Below are 22,933 nucleotides of genomic sequence, written 5' to 3'. Positions count from 1 at the left end.
AAGGAATACCTATAGAAGAGGGAAAGTGAACCAACACTGCAGCACAAGTGGAAGGCGGTCAAGTTTGGAAGTTAGCCTGGGACAGTTTATAAGGTGGATTGTTTTCAACTCAACTCTGTCAAGTAAAGATGCAGAGCTAGAACCACCCCAAATGTAAGAGCAGTACTCCATACAAGGACAAATAAATCCCATGTATAAACGGAGCAATGGTTCAGAAGAGAAGTTTCGACATCTAAATAGGAAACCCAGTTTCTTAGGGATGGACTTGGCTGTTCCAGTAATGTGGGTTTCCTGGAAAGAGTGGATGTTTTGGTGATACCAAGTATGTTCATTAAGTCAAGAGGTGGATTTATAGAACGGTCAAAGGAGAGATGATAGTTGTGAGTAGTTTTTGATAGAGAGATGGGTAGAATTTGGGTCTAGGAGGCATTAAACTTCTCCATATTTTGTCTACCCCACTGAGATATCCTGTCTAAGTCTGAGTTATTGAGTAAGCTGTGTCAAGACAAGATGCAGATCGAGTGAGAGAAGAGGGAGAAGAATTGAAGGATGTGTGAATGCAATGTTGAGTCAGTGTATGAGTGCATTGGATTATTTGTGGAGGATAGGAAATCACTGAAAAAAAGAAAAAAAGTGTAGGGTACAGAACAGAACCTTGAAGAACACTGCTGCTGATGCAGATAAGGGGGAAGGCTGATCCATCAACACCCACAGAGATAGATCGGCCACAGAGGTAGCTGGATATGAAGAAGCAAAGTGTGGGAGGGAAGCCAAAATGGGGAAGCTTAGAGATGAGACCTTGATACTGCACCCTGTCAAAAGCCTTAGATATATCGAGGGCAACTACACATGACTCTCCAAAATTTTTCAGGGATTATGACCAGACGTTGATAAGATTGGAAAGAGAATCACCAATGGATCTTGCCTTACAGAAGCCATACTGGTGATCAAAGAGAAGACTGTGATTTTGAAAGTGTTTAAGGATATGGGAGTTGAGGAGGGATTCAAAGACTTTGGAAATAGTAGAAGTCAAAGCAATAGGACAATAGTTAGAGGGGTCAGAATAGTCAACCTTCTTAGGGATGGGATGTATCAATGCATGCTACCAAGGAGAAGGAAGAGTTTTGGTTTTTAAACAGAAACAGGACAGATGAGCTAGCACAAATGCAAGTTCAGAGGCACACTTTTTCAGTACACAGGGATGGATACCATCAGGACTATAAGCCTTACTTTTGTCCAGAGAAAGGAGCACTTTTCTGACAGTCTGAAAAGAGATTATGGGAAGAAACATAGGATTAGTGAAAGGGGTGAAGGAATGTTGGAGCCTCATCCAAGGTGGAGTTAGAGGAGAAACAGGAGAGACCTGTAGCACCATCAGAACAGATATATGAATAAATCCAAAGATTACTGTTTAAAATAAGGCTTTAATGTCTCAGGTTTTATTTGTGAAACAAATCCTATTATTCACTTATGGTGGGGATATCATTTGTCTGGCAGCATGGTATGGTTTTGTCATAGTTTGCCACCTCAGTTACCCAACGGTATTGAGACTGGAAGGATGCAACTTTTGTTCAAAGTCCTTGTGTGTAGTGATATTGTTGCTACATATTTCTGTTCCAGATATTTTTTTTCTACCAGCAACCAACCATGGGTCCTAGGAAATTGTTCCGGGTAGAAAAGTAATGTTTTCTTTCCAGATTTAAAGATTTCCTGGCATAGCTAGGTCCACCATCCAGACATTTGTTAGGATATGCTAATAAAATAACCCCTCCCTGAAAAGCTGGGTCTGATCATCAACATAGGTGACTGATAATCTGTTGAAGATTGAGGTGTTGTAAAACCCATCCCTGTTAGGTTATCAGTTGCTAATGGTCTTCCTAGATCATCCAGACCAAGTGCTTTGGGAGGAATGATTTTAGAAGGAAAACCTGGCTCTGCCAGAACATCTCGAAATCTGACATGTAGAAACATTGTCTTACTTCCAGGCAAGAATACAGGCCTTTTGGCCGTGGGAAAACTTCTTAGGATCCATGGTTAGTTACTGGTAAAGGAAGAACATCCCTCAGAACAGTGAGCAAAAGTTGCATCTAGTACATAATAAAAGGGATGTGAAGTAATAAGAAGAGTGTGGTTGAAAGAGCTGAAGAGGGTGTGCTGAAGTGGTATGGACATATGGAATGAATGAGTGAGGGGAGGTTGACAAAGAGTAGAAGATGAATGACATAGAAAATCATGTCAGATGATATTAAAGATTTTACCATGCCAGACATATGACATTTACTCCATAAATGATTAATATGATCTCGTTGACAAAGAAAACATGATGCATGAAAGCCTTACTTTGAAACAATGATCATTTGATGTTTGGTGTGGAGACTGCATGTGTAAAAAGCTGTTTCACTCATAAGTTCAGAATATGTGAAAAGTGTTATTCACTGTGATGCTTGTGTAGCTGATTACTGTGCTGTCTTGGAACTAGACAGATTCTGTGGAATTTGCTGCCTCACTCAGTGGAAACAATGAAAAGGAAAAGACATTGAATTGAATAACTGGTAAATATGGTTTTTCTTTAGAATTACACCTGTTACTTAGAACAACTATAAAACTAATGCAAGAATTGATGGGGAATGGTTATTCTTATTGCAAAACAGCAGTTGATATATATATGGCTAATTGGCTTTCTCTCTGTGGTTGTTCAGTTTAACTGGCATGCAATTCCAAGTAAAGAGCGTGCCCGTCATCAACACCCAGCTGAGCCTGTGCGGTCACCGACGATGGCTGGAGGACTCTTTTCCATCGATAAAGCTTTCTTTGAGAGACTGGGCACATATGACTCTGGGTTTGACATATGGGGTGGAGAGAACCTTGAGTTATCATTTAAGGTGAGTTTTTATAGTTTTTGATGATTAACAGAAAATAAGATTTAGATCTTCATATAAGATAGAGAGAATGTAATATAAATGGTAGCAGTAAATTGTATGTCTGAAAAAAGCATATGATTTTGTATTTTCAATCTTTGTGCCATTCATAACTTTTTTCAAAGTAAAGACAGATTTATGTTTCATCACATTACAGTTCAAATTTTTGTGATTTTTGATGCATGCCACTTTTTTTTCAAGTATTGAGGTTTTCAGTCACACTTATGGCTATAAATTGTATGAATTCAGAAATTTTACTATACTGTAATGTACATTTTCATTAGTTTTATACATATCTTTTCACCAGACATGGATGTGTGGAGGTACATTGGAAATAGTCCCGTGCTCACATGTAGGTCACATCTTCAGAAAAAGATCCCCATATAAGTGGAGATCTGGTGTCAATGTTCTGAAACGGAACTCCATTCGTTTAGCAGAGGTCTGGCTGGATGAATACAAGAAATATTACTACGAGCGAATTGGATATGATTTGGTAAAGAGATTTAGTTACTGAAATGTACATAGAATTGTTATTATGCTTTCTATAAGGGAATAATGAAATGTACAGAAATTGATTTTTATGCTTTCAATAAGTATAAGATATGGCAAATTCAAGACTGGTTCTTTATCTTTTATCTTCAACACATTTCAGAGGTAAAATCTGTCACCTATACTTGAGTGAAAGAACGGTTAACAATTTTATGATTTTGATTTTTCTTGATATGCTCTATTGAAACTGATGAACTTTCAGAATTCAGAGATAGGTTGTTTCATTATAGAAAAAAATTAACTGAAATGACAGTTTTTTAGAGTGAAACTATGCAATGGTATTACTTGAGAATTGATAGATTTACCTGTGTAGGTGATGTTATTGAAGGGAATATCTCATCAAAATGTAACATTATACATATAAAACAAAAAATTCTTTTTGATTCTTCAGTACCATGGGATATGGAAGTGCTATGTACAATTCACATGCTGTGTAATGTTGAAATGCCATAAAAAAAGCAAATCTAAAACCAAGGTTGATTGTTTGTAATACATAATTTCCTATATCCCCGATTAGGCCTTTCAGTATTTTACTTTGCCCTTACAAAGGTTAAATCTCTAACATCTCTTTCTTTGCATATACTGTAGAAATTTATTACCTTCATGACTTGGTCACACTTACCTATTTTACTAAATTTCCAGGGAGATTTTGGTGATATTAGTGAAAGGAAGAAGTTGCGGGAGAAGCTCGGTTGCAAGTCCTTCAAGTGGTATTTAGAGAATGTTTATCCTGAGCTGTTCGTTCCTGGTGATGCAGTAGCTTCTGGAGAGGTATGTTTGTTAAGTGCTTTAACTTAAACTGCTTTTGATGATAATAGGAAACGTCTGATGTTCTGTTTTAATTTCTAAGTTTGTCCTTTTTTGATTATTTCAGTTAACAGTTTTGTAGATATGATTATTCCCTTGGTTAACTTTATGGTCTTCAAATATTATGAAAACTTCAGAGAATCAGTTTTAGCCTTCTAGAAAAATAATTACTCAGATTTCAATACACCCTCCTCTGTTCTCTCAACCACACTCTTTTTATTACCACACGTCTCTCTTACCCTTTCATTACTAACTCGATCAAACCACCTCACACCACATTGTCCTCCAACATTTCTTCCAACACATCCACCTTCCTCCACACAACCCTATCTATAGCCCATGCCTCACAACCATACAACATTGTTGGAACCACTGTTCCTTCAAACATATCCCTTTTTGCTCCAAGACAATGTGCTCACCTTCCACACATTCTTCAACACTCCCAGAACCTTCACCCCCTCCCTCACTCTGTGACTCGCTTCTGCTTCCACGATTCCGTCTGCTGCTAAGTCCACTCCCAGATATCTAAAACACTTCACTTCCTTCAATTTTTCTCCATTTAATCTTATATCCCAATTAACTTGTCCCTCAACCCTACTGAACCTAATAACCTTGATCTTCACTTTTAGACTCAACTTCATTCACACTTTTTTCCAAACTGTCACCAACTTCTGCAGTTTCTCACTCGAATCAGCCAGCAGAGCTTTTTAAAAGAATCCTAGTGTTACCTGGGGCCTTTCTGAAGGCTCCTGCAGCCCCAAGGCTGCACTACTTCCAGTTGCAGGTAAATGTGGACTCTTTTGGAATGAGTTCTTTGACAAGTTTGTACTCTGTGATGCCGCCTCACCAAAGTTGACTTTTCCTTTGCTGCACAACATCAAGTAGGCAGAGTCTTGACCCCCCTTGTATTTTAATTTCTGTAAAAGATGGAAGAGCAAGGAGTGCTCATCCTCCTCAAAAGCCCAGATTGGGGCAGGTAGTAAGTTTGAGGAAGGGATCCAGGATGTTCTGGCTTGAGTAAAAGAAACCTCAAGGCTAAATGGGAAGAATGGTTTGGAAATGTATTAGGGTTAAAGTCTTGGTGTGAGGGCAAAAGCTAAGGAAGAAGTAGCACTACTTCTGAAGTAAGGGTTGTGAGAATGTGTGAAAGATTGTAAAGAAGTGAGCTTAGACTGACATGGGTAAGAATGAAAATTAATTGTAAGAAATGGGTGATTATTACTGCTTGTGCACCTAGCTATGAAAAGAAAGATAGTAAGAGGCAAATCGCTTTGAAGCAGCTGAGTGTGTGTGCAGGCAGTTTTGATGCAAGAGGTTGGGTATTAGTGATGTGTGATTTGATGTAACAGTGAGCATTGTGACAATTGAGGGTATAAGTGGTGAACATGAGGTATTCAGGGAGGTGAATAGGAATGGTGAATGTGTGGAGTTGTGTGCTGAAAAAGGATTGGTGACAGGGAATACCAGGTTTAAAAAGAGGGACAATTATAAGTATCCATTGTTGAGTAGGAATGATGAAATTTTTGTTTTTATAATTCTCCATTTCCCGTGTTGGCAAGTCATTTTGAAGCAGCTGAGTGTGTGTGCAGGCAGTTTTGATGCAAGAAGTTGGGTATTAGTGATGCGTGATTTGATGTAAAAGTGAGCATTGTGACAATTGAGGGTATAAAGGAGGAACATGAGGTATTCAGGGAGGTGAATAGGAATGGTGAATGTGTGGAGTTGTGTGCTGAAAAAGGATTGGTGACAGGGAATACCAGGTATAAAAAGAGGGACAATTATAAGTATCCATGGTTGAGTAGGAATGGTGATTTTTTTTTTCTATAATTCTCCATTTCCTGTTTTAGCAAGATAGCATCAAGGACAGATGACTGAGCCTATTGGGAAAAATCCTCACTTGGCCCCTTCTCTGTTCTTTCTTTTGGAAAGTAAAACAGGAGGGGAGGATTTCCAACTCGCACCCCTTTCAGTCACATTCTACAACACAGAGGGAATACATGGGCAGTATTCTTTCTCCCTTATCCCCAGGGATTAGGAAAGATGATAAGAGAGCATAATTGGGTTACATACTTAATGAGTGGCATGCAAAAGAGACTCTTTAATGTGGGTGTGTTGAGATGGGCAGCTGGTGGGATGTCTGATCATTGCCTGGAGGAGGCAAGGGTGAAGATTTGTAGAGGTTTTTGGAAAAGAGGAAACGCATATGTAGTGCCATTGTTTAAAGGCAAGGAGGGTAAAGGCAAGTGTTCAAACTGCAAAGGTATAAGTTTGTTGAGTATACCTGGTAAGTTTTGTGGGAGAGTAGTGATTGAGAGGGAGAAAGTATGCATAGAACTTCAGATTTGAGGGGAACAATACGGTGTCAGGAATGGTGGCTGATGTGTGGATAAGGTGCTTGCTTCAAAGAAAGTGTGTGAGAAATAGTTAGAGAAAGGGAAGGATTTGTAAATGTTATTCATAGATCTGGAGAAAGCCTATTATAGGATTGATGGAGATGCCATGCAAAAGGTCTTAGAAATATATGGTGTGGGAAGAAAGCTACTAGAAGCAGTAAGAAGTTTTTTTCAAGAGTGTAAAGCATGTCAGCAAGTAAGCAGAGAGGTGGGTATGTGTTTCCAGGTAAAAGTAGCTCTGATAGCAGTGTGTGATGTTACCATGACAGTTTAATTTGTTTTAGGATGGGATGGTGAGGAAGGTAAATGCACGGATCTTGGAGAAAGGGGCAAGGGGGGCCTGGGAAGCAAGTCACCTGTTTTTTGCTGATGACACAGCACTGGTGGCAGATTTGAGTAAGAAACTGCTGATGATGGTGTATGAAATTAGAAGTGTGTGTTAAAGACGGAAGTTGAGAGTAAATATGAACGAAAGCAAAGTTATAAGGTTTAGCAGGGTAGAGGGACAGGTTATTTGGGATGTGATTTTGAAGAGAGAATATTTGGAGGAAGTTGGACTGTCTTATATACTTGTGAGTGGGTATGACAGTGAATAGAACCATGGAAATGGAAACAAGTCATAGGGTGGGTGAAGAGGCAAATGCTCCAAGAGCACTGAGAAATGTGTGGAAATGAAGTGATTTTCTGAGAGGGTGAAAATGCATATGTTTGAAAGTATAGTGGTCCCAGCGATGTTGCATTGATGTGAGGCATTAGTTATAGGTGAGAATGCATGGTGGAGGGTGAATGTTTAGGAATAAGATTTTTGAGGATAAAATGTGGTGTGAGGTGGACTGATCTAGTACATGATAAAAGGGTAGGAGAGAGGTGCAGTAACAGGAAGAGTGTGGTTGAAAGAGCTGAAAAGGTTGTGCTGAAGTGGTATGGACATATGGAGAGAATGAGTGAGGGGAGGTTGACAAAGAGGATATATGAATGAGAAATAGAGGGGACAAGGAAAACAGGGAGACCAAATTGGAGATGAAAAGATGGAATGAAAAAGATTTTGAGTTATCTGTGCCTGAACACACAGAAGGGTAAAAGGTAAGCATGGATTAGAGTGAATTTGAGCAATGTGGTTATCCAGGGGATGATGTGCTGTCAGTGGGCTGAACTAGAGCATATAAAGCATCTGGGGAAAACTACAGAAAGGTGTGTAGAACCTGGTTTTGGATAGGAGGCTGAGTTTCATGGATTGCAGATGACAGTAAGAGAAAAGATGAGTGAATGAGGCCTTTCTTTGTCTGTTCCTGATGCCATTTTGCTGAAACAAGAGAGTCATTAAATTGGTCCGTTAATTACTGAAAATGATGACTTGGTTCAAGACAACATGGTCATAGCAAAGGATTTAAATGAATTTTTTTTCTACCTAGAAGATTCCAGTCATGGACAGAAGTCCATATTAAGGCTGGGCCTAAATTGAAATAGTGAGAGAGTAATGAGAGGGGTAAAGAAGAGACAAGGAAGAGTATTTGCGAGATTTGAAGTGAAAAACCTGTCTTTTAAAATGTACAGGTAAAAGTTACCGGGAGAAACTATATACAGTTGAAGACAACCTATGTCCCAAATCCAGTTGCATTGCTAAGAGAAGCTTTGATAATCAAGACATTTAAATTACTTAGATTCATCTGATTTCACTCATGGTAATGGCTACATACTCGTAGGCAAGCATTGTACCCCAAATGAAGCGAAGTACTCTTTATTCAACTGGATTATTAACATATATTATTTACCATTGAGAGTGCTTGAAAGAATAGACTGAATGAACATTTTGCTTGAAATCTATAACTGACATTATTTGTGCCTCATTAGTTACATGAAAATATTACATTTTTTTCTTTTTAAAATGTCTGTAGTTCTTCTCTTACCACACTATTCTGTGAATTTCTGATGTCTTCCACTATCACAAACATCCTCATTAGGACCTAATGGTCTGTTGCTGTTTGAATTCCTTTGTATTCCTCTATAAGATTTCAGTAAAGATGCAGTCTTGCGTTCTGGTTGAGTCGTTCCAGTCATGTAATGTAGTTGTGCACTTATTTTTGTTACTCCTGTGATGTCAGAGTGTTGTGATTAGACTGAGGTTATGTGCGTGTGAGAGGACCTTCAAATCTTGGTGTGCTATGGGTAATGAGGAGTCTTATAGGCAGATTGAAGAGGGATGGTAAAAGAAGTGCTCCTTGAGAACTCCATTGAAAAATTTATGGGTTTTCAACATTAAGCTTTGTAAGTGACTCAAGCATGGCAGCTGGCTATGAACTTGGTCAACCACTTTTTGTCATTATTGTAGAGGGTGTAGTCAAGTACATGAAGCTGTTGTAAATGACTCATGCATAGCAGCTGGCTATGAACTTGGCTAACCACTTTTCATCATTGTTGTGGAGAATGTAGTCAAGTATCATTTGTGCAAGAATGTGTCAGGGGACAGTGTCAAATGTTTTGTTGATGTTTGTGGCCATTAATATTATCAGGGTCAAGGATTATGGTTGGTTGAAGCCTTCTAGGATGCTTTTTATAAAATCTGTGTGTAGTGTGTTGGTGGAGTAATCTCTAAAGCCATGTAGTGTAGGTGAGGGCAAGATACTTTCTGAGATTCTGTTTGTTGTGGATCATTTTTTCACAGTTTGGATACTAAAAACAGAAGTGATGGAGATGTCAGTCTTTCCTCACTCATCCTTTCCATACATCCAAACCATTTCAACGCACCCTCTTCTGCTCTCTCAACCAAACACTTTTTATTTCCTCACGTCTCTTTTGCCCTTTCATTACTTACTCGATCAAATCACCTCACACCACATATTGTCCTCACACATTTCATTTCCAACACATCCACCTTCCTCCATACATCCCTGTCTATAGCCCATGCCTTTCTACCATCTAACATTGTTGGAACTACTATTCCTTCAAACATACCCGTTTTTGCTCTCTGAAATAATGTTCTCTCCTTCCACACATTCTTCATCACTCCCAGAACTTTCGCCCCCTCCCCCACCTTGTGACTCACTTCCGCTTCCATGATTCCATCCATTGCTAAGTGCACTCCCAGATATCTAAAACACTATACTTGCTCCAATTTTTCTCCGTTCAAACTTACATTCTATTTCAGTTGTCCCTCAGTCCTACTGAACTTAATAACCTTGCTCTTATTTACATTTACTCTGACCTTTCTCCTTTTACTCTGAACTTTCTCCTTTCATACACTTTTGCAAACTCAGTCACCAACCTATGCAGTTTCTCACTTGAATCAGCCACAGGGCTGTATCATTGGCGAACAACAACTGACTGATTCCCAGGCCCTCTCATCCCCATGAGACTTCATACTTGTCCCTCTCTCCAAAACACTTGCATTTACCTCCCTAACCACCCTTACATCCCATCCATAAACACATTAAACAACCATGGGGACATCACACACTCCTGCCACAAACCAACATTCACTGAGAACCAATCACTTTCCTATCTTCCTGGTCATCCACATGCTTTACATCCTTGGTAAAATCTTTTCACTGCTTCTGGCAATTTACCTCCCACACCATATACTCTTAAAACCCTCCACAAAGTATCTCTGTCATCCCTATCATATGCCTTCTCCAGATCCATAAATGCCTCATACAAATCCATCAGGTTTTATGAGTATTTCTCAAATACATTCTTCAAAGCAAACACCTGATTCACACATCCACTACCACTTCTGAAACTACACTGCTTTTCCCCAATCTGATGCTCTGGTGAGCAAAGGTGAGAGCAAGGGATGTAAGGGGAGTGGAGGAGGAATGAGATGTATTTAGGGAAGCAGTGATGGCTTGCACAAAAGATGCATGTGGCATGAGAAGTGTGGAAGGTGGGCAGGTTAGAAAGGGTAGTGAGTGGTGGAATGAAGAAGTAAGATTATTAGTGAAAAATAAGAGAGAAGCATATGGACGATTTTTGCAGATAAATAGTGCAAATGACTGGGAGTGTATAAAAGAAAGAGGCAGGAGGTGAAAATGAGGGTGATTGAGAGTTGGGGTGAGCGAGTCATTAAATTTTAGGGAAAATAAAAAGATGTTTTGGAAGGAGGTAAATAAAGTGCATAAGACAAGAGAACAAATGGGAACATCGGTGAAGGGGCTAATGGGGAGGTGATAACAAGTAGTGGTGATATGGGAAGGAGATGGAGTGAGTATTTTGAAGGTTTGTTGAACGTGTTAGATGATAAGAGTGGCATATATAGGGTGTTTTGGTCGAGGTGGTATGCAAAGTGAGAGGGTTTGGGAGAATGATTTGGTAAACAGAGAAGAGGTAGTAAAAGCTTTGCGGAAGATGAAAGCCGGCAAGGCAGCGGGTTTGGATGGTATTGCAGTGGAATTTATTATAAAAGGGGGTGACTGTGTTGTTGACTGGCTGGTAAGGATATTTGATGTATGTATGACTCATGGTGAGGTGCCTGAGGATTGACAGAATGCATGCATAGTGCTATTGTACAAAGGCAAAGGGGATAAAGGTGAGTGCTCAAGTTACAGAGGTATAAGTTTGTTCAGTATTCCTGGTAAATTGAATGGGAGGGTATTGATTGAGAGGGTGAGGGCATGTACAGAGCATCAGATTGGGTAGGGGCAGTGTGGTTTCACAAGTGGTAGAGGATGTGTGGATCAGGTGTTTGAATGTATGTGAGAAATACTTAGAAAAGCAAATGGATTTGTCTGTAGCATTTATGGATCTGGAGAAGGCATATGATAAAGGTGATAGAGATGCTCTGTGGAAGGTATTAAGAATATATTGTGTTGGAAGCAAGTTGTTAGAAGCAGTGAAAAGTTTTTATCGAGGATGTAAGGCATGTGTATGAGTAGGAAGAGAGGAAAGTGATTGGTTCTCAGTGAATGTTGGTTTGCGGCAGGGGTGTGTGATGTCTCCATGGTTGTTTAATTTGTTTATGGATGGGGTTGTTAGGGAGGTGAATGCAAGAGTTTTGGAAAGAGGGGCAAGTATGCAGTCTGTTGTGGATGAGAGAGCTTGGGAAGTGAGTCAGTTATTGTTTGCTGATGATACAGTGCTGGTGGCTGATTCGTATGAGAAACTGCAGAATCTGGTGACTGAGTTTGGTAAAGTGTGTGAAAGAAGAAAGCTGAGAGTAAATGTGAATAAGAGCAAGGTTATTAGGTTCAGTAGGGTTGAGGGACAAGTCAATTGGGAGGTAAGTTTGAATGGAGAAAAACTGGAGGAAGTGAAGTGTTTTAGATGTGTAGGAGTGGATTCGGCAGCAGATGGAACCGTGGAAGCAGAAGTGAGTCACAGGGTGGGGGAGGGGACGAAAGTTCTGGGAGTGTTGAAAAATGCATGGAAGGCTAGAACATTATCTCGGAAAGCAAAAATGGGTATGTTTGAAGGAAGAGTGGTTCCAACAATGTTATATGGTTGCGAGGCGTTTGCTATAGATAGAGTTGTGTGGAGGAGGGTGGATGTGTTCGGAATGAGATGTTTGAGGACATTATGTGGTGTGAGTTGGTTTGATTGAGTAAGTAATGAAAGGGCAAGAGAGATGCATGGAATTAAAAAGAGTGTGGTTGAGAGAACAGAAGAGGGTGTTTTGAAATGGTTTGGTTGCATGGAGAGAGCGAGTGAGGAGAGATTGACAAAGAAGATATATGTGTGAGAGGTGGAGGGAATGAGAAGAAGTAGGACACCAAATTGGAGGTGGAACGATGGAGTGAAAAAGATTTTGAGCAATTAGGGCCTGAACATGCAGGAGGATGAAAACCTTGCAAGGAATAGTGTGAATTGGAACGATGTGGTATACCAGGGTCGACATGCTGTCACTGGATTGAACCAGGGCATGTGAAGCGTCTGAGGTAAACCATGGAAAGTTTTATGGGGCCTGGATGTGGAAAGGGCGCTGTGGTTTCGGTGCATTATACATGACAGCTAGAGGCTGAGTGTGAACGAATGCGGCCTTTGTTGTCTTTTTGTAGCACTACCTCGCGCGTATAAGGGGAAGGGGGTTGTCATTTCATGTGTGGCGGGGTGGCGACGGGAATGAATAAAGGCAGCAAGTATGAATTATGTACATGTGTATATATGTATATGTCTGTGTATGTATATATATGTATACGTTGAGATGTATAGGTATGTATATGTGCGTGTGTGGACGTGTGTGTATATACATGTGTATGTGGGTGAGTTGGGCGATTCTTTCATCTGTTTCCTTGCGCTACCTCGCTAATGTGGGAGACAGCAACAAAGTATTATAAATGATATAGATTATTATTATTTTATTATACTTTGTCGCTGTCTCCCGCGTTTGCGAGGTAGCGCAAGGAAACAGACGAAAGAAATGGCCCAACCCCCCCCCCCATACACATGTATATACATACGTCCACACACGCAAATATACATACCTACACAGCTTTCCATGGTTTACCCCAGACGCTTCACATGCCTTGATTCAATCCACTGACAGCACGTCAACCCCGGTATACCACATCGCTCCAATTCACTCTATTCCTTGCCCTCCTTTCACCCTCCTGCATGTTCAGGCCCCGATCACACAAAATCTTTTTCACTCCATCTTTCCACCTCCAATTTGGTCTCCCTCTTCTCCTTGTTCCCTCCACCTCCGACACATATATCCTCTTGGTCAATCTTTCCTCACTCATCCTCTCCATGTGCCCAAACCACTTCAAAACACCCTCTTCTGCTCTCTCAACCACGCTCTTTTTATTTCCACACATCTCTCTTACCCTTACGTTACTCACTCGATCAAACCACCTCACACCACACATTGTCCTCAAACATCTCATTTCCAGCACATCCATCCTCCTGCGCACAACTCTATCCATAGCCCACGCCTCGCAACCATACAACATTGTTGGAACCACTATTCCTTCAAACATACCCATTTTTGCTTTCCGAGATAATGTTCTCGACTTCCACACATTCTTCAAGGCCCCCAGAATTTTCGCCCCCTCCCCCACCCTATGATCCACTTCCGCTTCCATGGTTCCATCCGCTGCCAGATCCACTCCCAGATATCTAAAACACTTCACTTCCTCCAGTTTTTCTCCATTCAAACTCACCTCCCAATTGACTTGACCCTCAACCCTACTGTACCTAATAACCTTGCTCTTATTCACATTTACTCTTAACTTTCTTCTTCCACACACTTTACCAAACTCAGTCACCAGTTTCTGCAGTTTCTCACATGAATCAGCCACCAGCGCTGTATCATCAGCGAACAACAACTGACTCACTTCCCAAGCTCTCTCATCCCCAACAGACTTCATACTTGCCCCTCTTTCCAAAACTCTTGCATTTACCTCCCTAACAACCCCATCCATAAACAAATTAAACAACCATGGAGACATCACACACCCCTGCCGCAAACCTACATTCACTGAGAACCAATCACTTTCCTCTCTTCGTACACGTACACATGCCTTACATCCTCGATAAAAACTTTTCACTGCTTCTAACAACTTTCCTCCCACACCATATATTCTTAATACCTTCCACAGAGCATCTCTATCAACTCTATCATATGATATAGATATATATATATATTTTTTTTTTTGCCGCTGTCTCCCGCGTTTGCAAGGTAGCGCAAGGAAACAGACGAAAGAAATGGCCCAACCCACCCCCATACACATGTATATACATACGTCCACACACGCAAATATACATACCTACACAGCTTTCCATGGTTTACCCCAGACGCTTCACATGCCCTGATTCAATCCACTGACAACACGTCAACCCCGGTATACCACATCGATCAATTCACTGTATTCCTTGCCCTACTTTCACCCTCCTGCATGTTTAGGCCCCGATCACACAAAATCTTTTTCACTCCATCTTTCCACCTCCAATTTGGTCTCCCACTTCTCCTCGTTCCCTCCACCTCCGACACATATATCCTCTAGGTCAATCTTTCCTCACTCATTCCCTCCATGTGCCCAAACCATTTCAAAACGCCCTCTTCTGCTCTCTCAACCACGCTCTTTTTATTTCCACACATCTCTCTTACCCTTAAGTTACTTACTCGATCAAACCACCTCACACCACACATTGTCCTCAGACATCTCATTTCCAGCACATCCATCCTCCTGCGCACAACTCTATCCATAGCCCACGCCTCGCAACCATACAACATTGTTGGAACCACTATTCCTTCAAACATACCCATTTTTGCTTTCCGAGATAATGTTCTCGACTTCCACACATTCTTCAAGGCTCCCAGGATTTTCGCCCCCTCCCCCACCCTATGATCCACTTCCGCTTCCATGGTTCCATCCGCTGCCAGATCCACTCCCAGATATCTACAACACTTTTTTTCCTCCAGTTTTTCTCCATTCAAACTTACCTCCCAATTGACTTGACCCTCAACTCTACTGTACCTAATTACCTTGCTCTTATTCACATTTGCTCTTAACTTTCTTCTGTCACACACTTTACCAAACTCAGTCACCAGCTTCTGCAGTTTCTCACATGAATCAGCCACCAGCGCTGTATCATCAGCGAACAACAACTGACTGACTTCCCAAGCTCTCTCATCCCCAACAGACTTCATACTTGCCCCTCTTTCCAAAACTCTTGCATTCACCTCCCTAACAACCCCATCCATAAACAAATTAAACAACCATGGAGACATCACACACCCCTGCCGCAAACCTACATTCACTGAGAACCAGTCACTTTCCTCTCTTCCTACACATACACATTCCTTACATCCTCGATAAAAACTTTTCACTGCTTCTAACAACTTGCCTCCCACACCATATATTCTTAATACCTTCCACAGAGCATCTCTATCAACTCTATCATATGCCCTCTCCACATCCATAAATGCTACATACAAATCCATTTGCTTTTCTAAGTATTTCTCACATACATTCTTCAAAGCAAACACCTGATCCACACATCTTCTACCACTTTTGAAACCACACTGCTCTTCCCCAATCTGATGCTCTGTACATGCCTTCACCCTCTCGATCAATACCCTCCCATATAATTTACCAGGAATACTCAACAAACTTATACCTCTGTAATTTGAGTACTCACTCTTATCCCCTTTGCCTTTGTACAATGGCACTATGCACGCATTCCGCCAATGCTCAGGCACCTCACCATGAGTCATACATACATTAGATAACCTTACCAACCAGTCAATAATACAGTCACCCCCTTTTTTAATAAATTCCACTGCAATACCATCCAAACCTGCTGCCTTGCCGGCTTTCATCTTCCGCAAAGCTTTTACTACCTCTTCTCTGTTTACCAAATCATTTTCCCTAACCCTCTCATATATATATGATATATGTGGGAGTATGTGATAGAATGTAAGAAAGTAAATTCTCGATTAATATGGGTAAAACTGAAAGTTGATGGAGAGAGATGGGTGATTATTGGTGCATATGCACCTGGGCATGAGAAGAAAGATCATGAGAGGCAAGTGTTTTGGGAGCAGCTGAATGAGTGTGGTAGTGGTTTTGATGCACGAGACCGGGTTATAGTGATGGGTGATTTGAATGCAAAGGTGAGTAATGTGGCAGTTGAGGGAATAATTGGTATACATGGGGTGTTCAGTGTTGTAAATGGAAATGGTGAAGAGCTTGTAGATTTATGTGCTGAAAAAGGACTGATGATTGGGAATACCTGGTTTAAAAAGTGAGATATACATAAGTATACTTATGTAAGTAGGAGAGATGGCCAGAGAGCGTTATTGGATTACGTGTTAATTGACAGGCACGCGAAAGAGAGACTTTTGGATGTTAATGTGCTGAGAGGTGCAACTGGAGGGATGTCTGATCGTTATCTTGTGGAGGCTAAGGTGAAGATTTGTATGGGTTTTCAGAAAAGAAGAGTGAATGTTGGGGTGAAGAGGGTGGTGCGAGTAAGTGAGCTTGGGAAGGAAACTTGTGTGAGGAAGTACCAGGAGAGACTGAGTACAGAATGGAAAAAGGTGAGAACAATGGAAGTAAGGGGAGTGGGGGAGGAATGGGATGTATTTAGGGAATCAGTGATGGATTGCGCAAAAGATGCTTGTGGCATGAGAAGAGTGGGAGATGGGTTGATTAGAAAGGGTAGTGAGTGGTGGGATGAAGAAGTAAGAGTATTAGTGAAAGAGAAGAGAGAGGCATTTGGACGATTTTTGCAGGGAAAAAATGCAATTGAGTGGGAGATGTATAAAAGAAAGAGACAGGAGGTCAAGAGAAAGGTGCAAGAGGTGAAAAAAAGGGCAAATGAGAGTTGGGGTGAGAGAGTATCATTAAATTTTAGGGAGAATAAAAAGATGTTCTGGAAGGAGGTAAATAAAGTGCGTAAGACAAGGGAGCAAATGGGAACTTCAGTGAAGGGCGCAAATGGGGAGGTGATAACAAGTAGTGGTGATGTGAGAAGGAGATGGAGTGAGTATTTTGAAGGTTTGTTGAATGTGTTTGATGATAGAGTGGCAGATATAGGGTGTTTTGGTCGAGGTGGTGTGCAAAGTGAGAGGGTTAGGGAAAATGATCTGGTAAACTGAGAAGAGGTAGTAAAAGCTTTGCGGAAGATGAAAGCCGGCAAGGCAGCAGGTTGGGATGGTATTGCAGTGGAATTTATTAAAAAAGGGGGTGACTGTATTGTTGACTGGTTGGTAAGGTTATGTAATGTATGTATGACTCATGGTGAGGTGCCTGAGGATTGGCAGAATGCGTGCATAGTGCCATTGTACAAAGGCAAAGGGGATAAGAGTGAGTGCTCAAATTACAGAGGTATAAGTTTGTTGAGTATTCCTGGTAAATTATATGGGAGGGTATTGATTGAGAGGGTGAAGGCATGTACAGAGCATCAGATTGGGGAAGAGCAGTGTGGTTTCAGAAGTGGTAGAGGATGTGTGGATCAGGTGTTTGCTTTGAAGAATGTATGTGAGAAATACTTAGAAAAGCAAATGGATTTGTATGTAGCATTTATGGATCTGGAGAAGGCATATGATAGAGTTGATAGAGATGCTCTGTGGAAGGTATTAAAAATATATGGTGTGGGAGGAAAGTTGTTAGAAGCAGTGAAAAGTTTTTATCGAGGATGTAAGGCATGTGTACGTGTAGGAAGAGAGGAAAGTGATTGGTTCTCAGTGAATGTAGGTTTGCGGCAGGGGTGTGTGATGTCTCCATGGTTGTTTGATTTGTTTATGGATGGGGTTGTTAGGGAGGTGAATGCAAGAGTTTTGGAAAGAGGGGCAAGTATGAAGTCTGTTGGGGATGAGAGAGCTTGGGAAGTCAGTCAGTTGTTGTTCGCTGATGATACAGCGCTGGTGGCTGATTCATGTGAGAAACTGCAGAAGCTGGTGACTGAGTTTGGTAAAGTGTGTGAAAGAAGAAAGTTAAGAGTAAATGTGAATAAGAGCAAGGTTATTAGGTACAGTAGGGTTGAGGGTCAAGTCAATTGGGAGGTGAGTTTGAATGGAGAAAAACTGGAGGAAGTGAAGTGTTTTAGATATCTGGGAGTGGATCTGGCAGCGGATGGAACCATGGAAGCGGAAGTGGATCATAGGGTGGGGGAGGGGGCGAAAATTCTGGGAGCCTTGAAGAATGTGTGGAAGTCGAGAACATTATCTCGTAAAGCAAAAATGGGTATGTTTGAAGGAATAGTGGTTCCAACAATGTTGTATGGTTGCGAGGCGTGGGCTATGGATAGAGTTGTGCGCAGGAGGATGGATGTGCTGGAAATGAGATGTTTGAGGACAATGTGTGGTGTGAGTTGGTTTGATTGAGTAAGTAATGAAAGGGCAAGAGAGATGCATGGAATTAAAAAGAGTGTGGTTGAGAGAACAGAAGAGGGTGTTTTGAAATGGTTTGGTTGCATGGAGAGAGCGAGTGAGGAGAGATTGACAAAGAAGATATATGTGTGAGAGGTGGAGGGAATGAGAAGAAGTAGGACACCAAATTGGAGGTGGAACGATGGAGTGAAAAAGATTTTGAGCAATTAGGGCCTGAACATGCAGGAGGATGAAAACCTTGCAAGGAATAGTGTGAATTGGAACGATGTGGTATACCAGGGTCGACATGCTGTCACTGGATTGAACCAGGGCATGTGAAGCGTCTGAGGTAAACCATGGAAAGTTTTATGGGGCCTGGATGTGGAAAGGGCGCTGTGGTTTCGGTGCATTATACATGACAGCTAGAGGCTGAGTGTGAACGAATGCGGCCTTTGTTGTCTTTTTGTAGCACTACCTCGCGCGTATAAGGGGAAGGGGGTTGTCATTTCATGTGTGGCGGGGTGGCGACGGGAATGAATAAAGGCAGCAAGTATGAATTATGTACATGTGTATATATGTATATGTCTGTGTATGTATATATATGTATACGTTGAGATGTATAGGTATGTATATGTGCGTGTGTGGACGTGTGTGTATATACATGTGTATGTGGGTGAGTTGGGCGATTCTTTCATCTGTTTCCTTGCGCTACCTCGCTAATGTGGGAGACAGCAACAAAGTATTATAAATGATATAGATTATTATTATTTTATTATACTTTGTCGCTGTCTCCCGCGTTTGCGAGGTAGCGCAAGGAAACAGACGAAAGAAATGGCCCAACCCCCCCCCCCATACACATGTATATACATACGTCCACACACGCAAATATACATACCTACACAGCTTTCCATGGTTTACCCCAGACGCTTCACATGCCTTGATTCAATCCACTGACAGCACGTCAACCCCGGTATACCACATCGCTCCAATTCACTCTATTCCTTGCCCTCCTTTCACCCTCCTGCATGTTCAGGCCCCCGATCACACAAAATCTTTTTCACTCCATCTTTCCACCTCCAATTTGGTCTCCCTCTTCTCCTTGTTCCCTCCACCTCCGACACATATATCCTCTTGGTCAATCTTTCCTCACTCATCCTCTCCATGTGCCCAAACCACTTCAAAACACCCTCTTCTGCTCTCTCAACCACGCTCTTTTTATTTCCACACATCTCTCTTACCCTTACGTTACTCACTCGATCAAACCACCTCACACCACACATTGTCCTCAAACATCTCATTTCCAGCACATCCATCCTCCTGCGCACAACTCTATCCATAGCCCACGCCTCGCAACCATACAACATTGTTGGAACCACTATTCCTTCAAACATACCCATTTTTGCTTTCCGAGATAATGTTCTCGACTTCCACACATTCTTCAAGGCCCCCAGAATTTTCGCCCCCTCCCCCACCCTATGATCCACTTCCGCTTCCATGGTTCCATCCGCTGCCAGATCCACTCCCAGATATCTAAAACACTTCACTTCCTCCAGTTTTTCTCCATTCAAACTCACCTCCCAATTGACTTGACCCTCAACCCTACTGTACCTAATAACCTTGCTCTTATTCACATTTACTCTTAACTTTCTTCTTCCACACACTTTACCAAACTCAGTCACCAGTTTCTGCAGTTTCTCACATGAATCAGCCACCAGCGCTGTATCATCAGCGAACAACAACTGACTCACTTCCCAAGCTCTCTCATCCCCAACAGACTTCATACTTGCCCCTCTTTCCAAAACTCTTGCATTTACCTCCCTAACAACCCCATCCATAAACAAATTAAACAACCATGGAGACATCACACACCCCTGCCGCAAACCTACATTCACTGAGAACCAATCACTTTCCTCTCTTCGTACACGTACACATGCCTTACATCCTCGATAAAAACTTTTCACTGCTTCTAACAACTTTCCTCCCACACCATATATTCTTAATACCTTCCACAGAGCATCTCTATCAACTCTATCATATGATATAGATATATATATATATTTTTTTTTTTGCCGCTGTCTCCCGCGTTTGCAAGGTAGCGCAAGGAAACAGACGAAAGAAATGGCCCAACCCACCCCCATACACATGTATATACATACGTCCACACACGCAAATATACATACCTACACAGCTTTCCATGGTTTACCCCAGACGCTTCACATGCCCTGATTCAATCCACTGACAACACGTCAACCCCGGTATACCACATCGATCAATTCACTGTATTCCTTGCCCTACTTTCACCCTCCTGCATGTTTAGGCCCCGATCACACAAAATCTTTTTCACTCCATCTTTCCACCTCCAATTTGGTCTCCCACTTCTCCTCGTTCCCTCCACCTCCGACACATATATCCTCTAGGTCAATCTTTCCTCACTCATTCCCTCCATGTGCCCAAACCATTTCAAAACGCCCTCTTCTGCTCTCTCAACCACGCTCTTTTTATTTCCACACATCTCTCTTACCCTTAAGTTACTTACTCGATCAAACCACCTCACACCACACATTGTCCTCAGACATCTCATTTCCAGCACATCCATCCTCCTGCGCACAACTCTATCCATAGCCCACGCCTCGCAACCATACAACATTGTTGGAACCACTATTCCTTCAAACATACCCATTTTTGCTTTCCGAGATAATGTTCTCGACTTCCACACATTCTTCAAGGCTCCCAGGATTTTCGCCCCCTCCCCCACCCTATGATCCACTTCCGCTTCCATGGTTCCATCCGCTGCCAGATCCACTCCCAGATATCTACAACACTTTTTTTCCTCCAGTTTTTCTCCATTCAAACTTACCTCCCAATTGACTTGACCCTCAACTCTACTGTACCTAATTACCTTGCTCTTATTCACATTTGCTCTTAACTTTCTTCTGTCACACACTTTACCAAACTCAGTCACCAGCTTCTGCAGTTTCTCACATGAATCAGCCACCAGCGCTGTATCATCAGCGAACAACAACTGACTGACTTCCCAAGCTCTCTCATCCCCAACAGACTTCATACTTGCCCCTCTTTCCAAAACTCTTGCATTCACCTCCCTAACAACCCCATCCATAAACAAATTAAACAACCATGGAGACATCACACACCCCTGCCGCAAACCTACATTCACTGAGAACCAGTCACTTTCCTCTCTTCCTACACATACACATTCCTTACATCCTCGATAAAAACTTTTCACTGCTTCTAACAACTTGCCTCCCACACCATATATTCTTAATACCTTCCACAGAGCATCTCTATCAACTCTATCATATGCCCTCTCCACATCCATAAATGCTACATACAAATCCATTTGCTTTTCTAAGTATTTCTCACATACATTCTTCAAAGCAAACACCTGATCCACACATCTTCTACCACTTTTGAAACCACACTGCTCTTCCCCAATCTGATGCTCTGTACATGCCTTCACCCTCTCGATCAATACCCTCCCATATAATTTACCAGGAATACTCAACAAACTTATACCTCTGTAATTTGAGTACTCACTCTTATCCCCTTTGCCTTTGTACAATGGCACTATGCACGCATTCCGCCAATGCTCAGGCACCTCACCATGAGTCATACATACATTAGATAACCTTACCAACCAGTCAATAATACAGTCACCCCCTTTTTTAATAAATTCCACTGCAATACCATCCAAACCTGCTGCCTTGCCGGCTTTCATCTTCCGCAAAGCTTTTACTACCTCTTCTCTGTTTACCAAATCATTTTCCCTAACCCTCTCATATATATATGATATATGTGGGAGTATGTGATAGAATGTAAGAAAGTAAATTCTCGATTAATATGGGTAAAACTGAAAGTTGATGGAGAGAGATGGGTGATTATTGGTGCATATGCACCTGGGCATGAGAAGAAAGATCATGAGAGGCAAGTGTTTTGGGAGCAGCTGAATGAGTGTGGTAGTGGTTTTGATGCACGAGACCGGGTTATAGTGATGGGTGATTTGAATGCAAAGGTGAGTAATGTGGCAGTTGAGGGAATAATTGGTATACATGGGGTGTTCAGTGTTGTAAATGGAAATGGTGAAGAGCTTGTAGATTTATGTGCTGAAAAAGGACTGATGATTGGGAATACCTGGTTTAAAAAGTGAGATATACATAAGTATACTTATGTAAGTAGGAGAGATGGCCAGAGAGCGTTATTGGATTACGTGTTAATTGACAGGCACGCGAAAGAGAGACTTTTGGATGTTAATGTGCTGAGAGGTGCAACTGGAGGGATGTCTGATCGTTATCTTGTGGAGGCTAAGGTGAAGATTTGTATGGGTTTTCAGAAAAGAAGAGTGAATGTTGGGGTGAAGAGGGTGGTGCGAGTAAGTGAGCTTGGGAAGGAAACTTGTGTGAGGAAGTACCAGGAGAGACTGAGTACAGAATGGAAAAAGGTGAGAACAATGGAAGTAAGGGGAGTGGGGGAGGAATGGGATGTATTTAGGGAATCAGTGATGG

At 41.7% G+C, this 22,933-nt stretch overlaps 1 protein-coding gene across 1 annotated transcript in view; it reads left to right on the top strand.

Annotated features, from left to right (window-relative positions):
- LOC139764898 (putative polypeptide N-acetylgalactosaminyltransferase 9) overlaps positions 1-22,933 on the top strand; it is a 466,120-nt gene that overhangs the window by 382,298 nt on the left and 60,889 nt on the right. Inside the window, exons 12-14 of the mRNA XM_071691965.1 lie at positions 2,700-2,882; positions 3,226-3,411; positions 4,110-4,238. Of these exons, the coding sequence (XP_071548066.1) occupies positions 2,700-2,882; positions 3,226-3,411; positions 4,110-4,238 (498 nt within the window). The remainder of the gene's footprint in view (positions 1-2,699; positions 2,883-3,225; positions 3,412-4,109; positions 4,239-22,933) is intronic.

Source organism: Panulirus ornatus, chromosome 4 (genome assembly GCF_036320965.1).
Source record: "Panulirus ornatus isolate Po-2019 chromosome 4, ASM3632096v1, whole genome shotgun sequence".
In the NCBI taxonomy this organism is placed as follows: Eukaryota; Metazoa; Arthropoda; class Malacostraca; order Decapoda; family Palinuridae; genus Panulirus; species Panulirus ornatus.
Note: the sequence above shows the minus strand (reverse complement) of the source record. Positions and strands in the feature narration are given on the sequence as shown.